The sequence below is a fragment of the Plectropomus leopardus genome, chromosome 21 (assembly GCF_026936395.1).
Source record: "Plectropomus leopardus strain MGB_pleo_1.0 chromosome 21, ASM2693639v1, whole genome shotgun sequence".
Taxonomy (NCBI): domain Eukaryota; kingdom Metazoa; phylum Chordata; class Actinopteri; order Perciformes; family Serranidae; genus Plectropomus; species Plectropomus leopardus.
The window spans coordinates 16,100,937-16,109,657 of NC_142196.1; the positions used below are offsets into that span (position 1 = coordinate 16,100,937).

The following is an 8,721-nucleotide window of genomic DNA, read 5'->3' on the forward strand; positions in this document are numbered from 1 at the left end:
TTGCAAAACAGTGTGCCTTGGATTTTTTTGGTTTTGACTTATTTACAAAAGAAACAACAAGAAACAGCAAGTCTAACCTCTCCCTCTTTTTAGTAATAAATATGGGTTTTTAGTAGTGCTGTTGTAGACAAACCCAGTAACGAGCCCTACAACCTGGAAATACGTTAGCATTTTAGCACCTCTGGTTCCATTGTCTCGAGTCAGTGGGTTTTTAGATGGTTTTTTTTTTTGGTTAGAAACCTTAAAAAAGATCTGTGGTGAACACAAGCTTAAGAGACTTTCACATTTGGTTCTGCAACACCACACACGCAAACTTTAAAGCTTTTATGGGTCTTTTAAAAGAGGGTTGCTAACAAAAGGCTAAATGAGACGTCGTCACGCTGAACGCGGCTCCTACAGCTGTGGCGGCACTGTAGTTCAATTTAGCCCAGCAATGGTCTTTTACCTCCAGCACTTGCATTTAGGCTTCAAAAACACGTAATTATCATAAACATTTTTTTATACCACAGAGTTTATTTTCTGCCATAATCCAAAATCCAAAAAAATAAATAAATTCATAGGCTTTTTTACAAGGGAACCATGGCAACGTTAGCTTCCAGTGCTACTAGCAGAGCTGCTCATACTTACCGTTAGCATACGAGCAATTACCACTAGTAACTATAAACTGTATGTAAAGATGGACGACACGCCCCCACTTACCCCTATGCTGAAGTGAGGTTAAAATATCCGAAATATCCGCGATAGGGACATTGCCATCTTGCCAGGGTGATATCATTAAGAGCCCGCAACTGCGTAGTAGCGAGAATCGCCAAAACACCTGTTCAACCAATCGTGAGCAGCTCCATTGAAGGTGAGCGCACGGATTGGCTGTCACAGCTGTCAATCAAGGCAGAAAAGCCCCCTGTGTATAATTTAATAACTAATTAAAACTGAATTTATCATAAACAAACACTGGGAAAAACATCAGGTGATGAGAACTACTTTCAGTGACAGAAACTGTTTTGAGGAAAATTGTATTTGGTGTGTACTTTGAGTTTTTAGTTTGGCCAATAACCATTCATTAACACGGAGGGGCAGGCTTTAGGACCTATACTGCAGTCAGACACCAGGGGGCGTTTTGCAAGATAATCACGCAGAAACCGAGTTTTCTGCCTCTCTTGACTCAAAGTCAAGACGTGAGTGCTGAACGGTTAAAGACAACCTGCTGTCGCTTAAAATAGAAATGATAAAAAGAACTTCTCAAGAAAGTCTTTGGCAATAAAAGGTTTCCCAGTATCTTTAAAATATAATCTTTCCAAATGTGCAAATGGGCCCTTTTTTCCATTTTTAAACTCAAAAATGTACACCTATTTTTTTCCATGTTCAGCTCATCTGAATGCTAACATTTGCTTAAATACCATGAAATGCTATAAGAGTGACTGTCCTTCATAATGGATACATGTGGATGTCATGAAGTGAACATTTGAAGCTCAATATCTAAAAACTGCTCCGAATAGTTAGAACTTTATTATTTAATTCCTACAGCAACATTTTAAGTAACACTCATATGTAAAATGCATAAATTAAGATTAATAGTTACATTTACTTTACTTTTTCAAGGTAATCGGTTTCAAAGATTATTTGAGGTAAAATCAACTTATCACATTTTACAGTGGACGCGATCACACCTGTCTTTGTCTTTGAGACGGACCAGACATTTAGCTCTTTAAAGGAGTTCAACCGGTCTCTGTGGCCCATTTGGGACTCCTCCTTCATCATCGACCCCCTCCTCCCTTACACACACACACACACACACACACACACACACACACACACACACACACACACACACACACACACACACACACACACCTCCTCCTCTTCCTCTCTTCCGCCGCTGCTCCGCTCGCTGCTCTCTGCACAGCCGCAGTCCACGGCGATGCGCCGTTAACGGCAGAGCCGCCTCGCGCTCTTTTCTCCTTCTTCCATCATCCCGCTTTCAGGCAGAGAAGGAGCAGCATCCCCTCCTCCTCCACCTCTTCCCCGGGCTGCGTCTCTGTACCGGGCTGCACCATCCTTATCAATAACATGGAAATACAAAGCGGTTTTTCTTCCATCTAGACGGGGAGTCTCACCTCACAGAGTCAAGGTAGGCTGGGCTGCGGCGGATTATTGAGCATCCCTGACATGCATGAAAAACATGCAGCCTGTTGGGTTTTTTTTTTCCTCCTCCAGCAGCATCCTCCTGCTGACGTGGAGCAGCCGCTGTGTTGCTCTGATGCAAGGTGCACAGAGGGTGAAGCAGCACCATATGGCCACCAGTGTGAGATGCATGTATGGCGTTAGAGGCTGTATTTCCATGACGGGTGCGGCGTCTCCTGCTAAGCAAACCGGTGCCTGGTCTCTTGACAGCGGCGTGAATTATCGCCGGTGTGGGGTTATCGATGTCTCTTAGGAAATGTGGCCTGAAATTTGCTGCAAAGCCTGCTGTGGTTTTCTATCATCCTCTTTCATTCCTCTTGTCCATATATTAACCCTTTGAAACCTGAGCAAAAAGGGCAACTTTAAAAGAAATGACCCAAAAAATTAGCATGAAATTGGTCAAAATTACAAGAAAATTCCCTAGAAAATAAGAAAGTAATTAAAAATCAAAAACAGAAAAATAAATATGAAAGAAACTACCTGGAAAAAATCTATAATAAATTATGAGATAAATATAAAATTAGAATAATTAGTGCAATGCATTATCTGTTGGTGAATTAAATTTTTCTCGTCACTTTTTTTCAAATTGCAGCACATTTCTTTCTTCTCTTTTTCAAAAGAAATCAAAACAGTTTGCTAAGGTGTCAAAGGTCTTCAGTGCTTGTGAAAGGCATCTGAACAGCACAAAGAAAACTGATATCTATCCAGGTTTCAAAGGGTTAATAAACAGAGCGCTTTACTTGTGGTATACCCCATAGGCCTGTGTTACAATAGCCATCACTCTGTGTTTAATTCCCAGAGGAAAATACATGACCTGTTAACTGTCTGAGCCAGTCAAAATATGCATTTCTATAGAGTGCTGTCTTATTTTAAAATACAGTGGTGAAAAAGGAACAGCCCACTCTGTTTTAGTCTTCAGTGCATCAAATTGTAAAGCTGAAAAGATCAACCAAAAAACACCTAATAGATACCTAACAGCAGTGGTGGAGGAAGTACTGAATTCCTTTACTTATGAAAAAGTACTAATATCATGGTATGAAAATACTCTGTTACAATTTAAAGTCCTGTCCTGTCCATTAAAAAACTTACCTAAGTGAAAGTAAGGAAATATATAATCAGTAAAAGTAATTTCAGAAAAATCTAGAGACAAACATCCCCAAAATTAAAAACAAAAAAAACCAAAAGAATGTTTATTAACTTTATGTCATATACTGAAATGTTTATTAGAATGATTGCCAAACTACTCAATTCAGGATTTTTTTTCTGTAGAAAGACCCCAAACCTTGAAACATTTTTTTAAAAAGTGCCATAAAAAGAAAAGACTGACGTAAAGTACAAGTGCCTCAAATTTGTACTTAATTACAGTACTTGAGTAAATATACTTAGTTATATTCCACCACTGCCTAACTGTGTGTTTTCTGTCATTTCTAGACGGGGGCCACAATGAGTGAAGAGCCACCGGTTACCCCCAGCTGGCTGACCCCTGACCCCACAGCATGGGCCAGCGGAGGCGGGGGACCGATGGACAACAGCACCAGCCTGGGGACGTTTCCGGACTCCCTCCCGCCCAGCCAGCTGCCCCTGCTGGTCAACCCCTGGGACATTGTGCTGTGTTCATCGGGTACTCTGATAGCCTGCGAGAACGCCCTCGTGGTTCTGGTGATCTGGCAGAACCCGGCACTCAGAGCTCCCATGTTCCTGCTGATCGGCAGCCTGGCGCTGGCCGACCTCCTTGCCGGTCTGGGTCTGGTGCTTCACTTCACCTGTGCCTACCTGCTTCACTCCGACTCGGCCCAGTTACTGACCGTGGGCCTGGTGGTGGCCTCCTTCTCGGCCTCTGTCTTCAGCTTGCTGGCCATCACTATCGACCGCTACCTGTCGCTGTACTACGCCCTCACCTACAACTCTGAGCGGACGGCGGCCTTCACCTACACCATGCTCGTGCTGCTGTGGGGCCTCTCGCTGTGTCTCGGCCTGCTGCCAGTGACAGGGGTCAACTGCCTGGCGGAGGAGGCAACATGCAGTGTGGTGCGGCCGCTCACGAAGAACAACATTGCAGTGCTGTCTGTCTCTTTCCTGCTGCTCTTCGGCCTCATGCTGCAACTCTACGTCCAGATCTGCAAGATCGTGATGCGCCACGCTCACCAGATCGCCCTCCAGCACCACTTCTTAGCTGCCACACCCCACTACGTCACAACCCGGAAGGGCGTGTCAACACTGGCCATCATCCTGGGCACCTTTGCCGCCTGCTGGATGCCATTCACTGTCTACTCCCTCATCGCTGACTACACCTACCCGCCGCTATACACCTACGCCACGCTGGTGCCTGCCACCTACAACTCCGTCATCAACCCTGTCATCTACGCCTTCAGGAACCAGGAGATCCAGAAGGCGCTGTGGCTGGTGTGCTGTGGCTGCGTGCCTGCCAGCGTGGCCCAGCGTGCACGGACCCCTAGTGACGTGTGACAGAGCAGACCCAGGTGGGAAGAGAGAGGCGCCCTGAGTCAGCTCTGCTCCGCACCGGATGAGTGTGGTGTCAAAGAGAGCAGCAGCAGGGGAGGTCAGGGGAAGTGGCAGAGGGCTGTGGCCTCAGCTCTGGCTGTTACTGGCAGAGGCAGTTTTGTTAGTTATCCACAGCCCACCTGGATGGATGGCGTTTTTTTCTTTGTTACACTCACCATAGGGCAAAGTGTCTCACTGTCTTCCCCAGCAAAGGCGGCCACTGCATCCCGCCCCCTCCCGTTCAATCCGTGCCACGCCCTTCCTCTGCTCTGCAGAGCGCGCTGAGCGCATCACATGTTACAGGCAGCAGCTGTATATTCAATGTGCATATAGCTAACAGCACTGGAGCTTTGGTTGACACGTGCTTGTTTTTTCTTCAAACAGGGAGGGATTTACGCGTGCGTAAAAACGCACGGCAGATTAACTGAGCAGTAGAGTGTGCAGTGAGGAGAGAGCGGCTGCAGCTGAACACGCAGGCATTTCCACATAAAGCCCGTCTGGAGCAGCATCCCGGCGCTCTGCTGCTGCACTCTGAACGTGCGTCGAAAGCTAAACAGCCGCGGAGAGCTAAAAATAGACCCGGCGCTCTCTGATCCGCGCCCTGCGTCCTCCACAGAAAGAAACCAAGCCGTTTCTTTTTTCTCCTCGCCTCTCGATTATTTTAATCTGTCTTCTTCTCTTTCTGGATTGTGCGTGAATGTGTTTTAGTTCATCTCGTGTCTGGGAGGCTCAAGACGAAGCCCCAGGAGACCCCACCATTAACCCCTCCTCCATTTTTTATTACTAACGGAGGCATCAAACCGAATATCGGATTATGTAACCACCTTGCAGTATATCCCTCCTCTTTCACCTTTTAAATGGAGTTTGCTTATGACTTTTTGAATGTCTGAGGATTGTTATATAATATCTAAGGATAATTTTATTGCGAAAACGACACAAACTTGAACTATAATTTGAATTATAGGGTAATTTTAAAAGACTAGATTCTCCCAACAGGACAGTGATACTCAATTTATGGTTCGTGTGCCAAATCTGCCCCGCACCCTCCCCATAGGGTGCATGGTGGCACCCCAACCATTTTCTAATTCACACTAAAAATAACGTGATTAACACTGGGAATTGATTTTGTACTTTTAGTAGACATAAGAGCCCAGAGATCCCAGAGAGCATGTAACTACATCAAAGCTTGCTCTTCAAAAAAAAGTGCCAGTGGAGGATTTCCAGCACCCCCTGCAAAGGTCCTATCTAAGCCCCTAAGGTCCTAATATTCTAAAATTTGAAAAATGTCCTAAAATCCTAAAATCCTAGAAATGTACTGAAATCTGAGAAATGTCCTCAAATCCAAGAAAGGTATGGGGCTGCTAAGACTTTCCCCTGGCCTCCTGCCAATTTGCAAAAATGGCCTGTAAGCAAAGCAAGTTGAGTATCCCTGCTATAGGATTTAAAATAATACACTCATGATCACATCACTACAAACCTGTAGACAAAATTTAGATTTTTGTGTGGAAATCTGCAAAATCTGAATGTATTTTCATTTATTTGATCCTTTTTGGCTTCTTAACAACCACATGATATCTGATCTGCATGCTCGGTGTAATTTGCATGCAACAAGCACAGATGCCCTCTTTTCCCTCCTGAGTTCAGTGTGGTAGGTCACACTGGCCATGTGTCATGATACCCTGTCGTCATCATGACCCTAATAATTCTGTTTATGTACACAGTGTACCTCATATGTATCATTGAATGAGCTACAATCATCACTTGATGGTAACAAGAGTTGCACGGTTTTATGAAAAACGTGGATTTTTAAAAATGTCAATTGCTGTACAGTGCGGCTGAAGTTTAGAGGCTTTGATCATGATTGGAGTTTAATCCAGTGGAAGCCCAAATCACAACAGCTGCTCTGAGTTAGTCGTCCGTTATATTTTACTCTCAAAATTAGTTTGCGAGCCCGACAAGCTAATTCTTCGCTCCTTCATATCTTGTCAGCAATAACTAGCCTATGAATGGTAGTTATTTTAATTTTTAGATGTGAAGCAATACTCAGACAGCAATAACATCCACGTCTGACTTCTTCCTGCAGAGTGAGGTACCATAGTGGCCGCTCAGGTGGGGATGTGATAAAAGTGGATGGGCTCATCTTCTAATAGGTGGTTGGATAATCACTCCTGGGCTGGAAAAAGTGGACAAGATCAAAAAGACTCATTTGTCACTGCCTCATTCCTCCGCAATGTTTTTTTCCTTCCGACAAAAGAATCGGGCTTTGATCATTTGTCACACCAGGATGAAATTTCTGTCGTTGTTGCCTCTGCCTTTTTGTGAGCATATGAACTGTCCTGAGTGTCGTAAGTGTCAGTGTGTGATCTGGGACTGTGTTTTCGTGCATACTGTATGAGTTGCATGGCCTCTGGGTGTGTGCATGTGTGTGCCTGTGTGTGTTTGTGATCCAGCAGCTCAGTAGACCATAATCTGGGGGAGGGGGGGCAAAAACAGGTCTAGGTAGGAATATAACATCCTGTTGACCCCCCTGACCTTAGAGGATAATGCTGCCAGTCTTCCTGTCAATTCTGAGAGAAGTGGCCTCGTTATGTGTTTGTAGAGCTTTGTTGAAAAGAGACTAGGACGTGGAAGCTCCAGCACTTCAAGCCAAAGTGAAAAGGACTCTGAACGAACTGGGATCCTAGTCCTGCTGTGTTTTCCGTCTCCTCTATATCACTAATATTCCACTTTAAATCAATCTGGTCGAGGCAGGCGTCCGTTAAGTGACCTCTGAATGATTCTATGAGCTAAAAATGGTCGCTTCCAAATACAAAGATAATGCTTCTCCTTTCCTTCCTTGCTGGTTCCCCTCTCAGCGAACTGGATCTTCTTCTTTCTTGGATCAGCTGTAAAGCGATTTTTTTTTTAAAAAGTGGGGTGGGAGAGTAAGGAAAGCAGAGCATTTCTGAGCATTGGAACGTGAACTTGTGCACAGTGTCAGACTGAATCCTGTCATTATCCGATGAGCACCAACAGGTCAGACTGGCACATCACAAACCATCACAAACTCTTATTCCTTTACCTTTGAAGAAAAGTCTATTTTGTTATATTCATTGAGAAGTTCTATTTTTTTCCACTTTAGTCTGGCCTGAATTCTTTCTGATGTTGTACGATATAACGTTGTATGTAAAGCCTTTTTCTGAATGTAGTAATAATCGACTTGTTTCACTGATATCCCCTCCTCTCGACTCATTTGTTTCTGTAAATACGGCATGCTGACGAGGAGGGACTTTAAACCACCGTGCATGGTGCTACCAAAGCCAGTCAAACTATATGTGGTGAGTTGGGTTGCACCATTTTTTCTCGAATGACATTTCTCCACCTCAGCTGTTAATGTAGTCCTCTGTTAGGTTTCACTTTACTCGCTTTGATATGCACCGGTTTGTAAAGGCTGGTTCAAGGAGCAGTGTGTAAGATTTAGGGGGATTTAGTGGCATCTAGTGGTGAAGATATCAGATTGCAACCAGCTGAAATTTCTCCTGGTTAGAATTTCCTTCAGTGTTCATTGTTTACTGGGAGCTGAATTATCTGCAATAGTCTCTTCCACTCTAAAGCAAACGCACAAAGCGATTTATACCACTCAAAACACTGAACAAAGCAGTTTCATTTAACAAAACAGTGTTCCTCCTATGCTGTTCAGCATGTCGGAGAGGGGCACCAGCGAATATGTGCTTACCTTTTTTTCTGATCCAGACATTCAGGGTGTTTTTGCAGAAAGCTGAATTATTGTCCATTAATTAAAAACACAAAATAAAGCAGTTACAGATTAAAAAACAGTCCTTCTTTGTCTACTTATTGATACGATATATAGATTTTTTTCCCCTCCACTCCTAGTTCTTACTGTGAGCTGAACTATCTGCAGAGGTCTCTTCCTCTCAAACACAAAGGGGATTTAAACTGGTAAAAATGCTGAATAAAGCATATTCACGTAAAAATGTCATTTGTTTTCAAACACTCTCATTGCAGAGGGGCTGCTAACTACAGTGGCTGACACAACCA

General features: G+C 44.0%; 1 protein-coding gene across 1 annotated transcript; it reads left to right on the plus strand.

Annotated features, from left to right (window-relative positions):
• Positions 1-1,861: 1,861 nt before the first annotated feature.
• On the plus strand, positions 1,862-7,894 carry gpr12 (G protein-coupled receptor 12). Its single transcript, XM_042510700.2, has 2 exons — positions 1,862-2,128; positions 3,613-7,894. Exon 2 carries the CDS (start codon positions 3,625-3,627, stop codon positions 4,645-4,647), a length of 1,023 nt encoding a protein of 340 aa, XP_042366634.1. The 5' UTR covers positions 1,862-2,128; positions 3,613-3,624; the 3' UTR covers positions 4,648-7,894.
• Positions 7,895-8,721: the final 827 nt, after the last annotated feature.

Bases quoted from the DNA above. Each gene is read 5' to 3' on its own strand.
- gpr12 (XM_042510700.2), top strand. From the start codon at position 3,625: ATGAGTGAAGAGCCACCGGTTACCCCCAGCTGGCTGACCCCTGACCCC.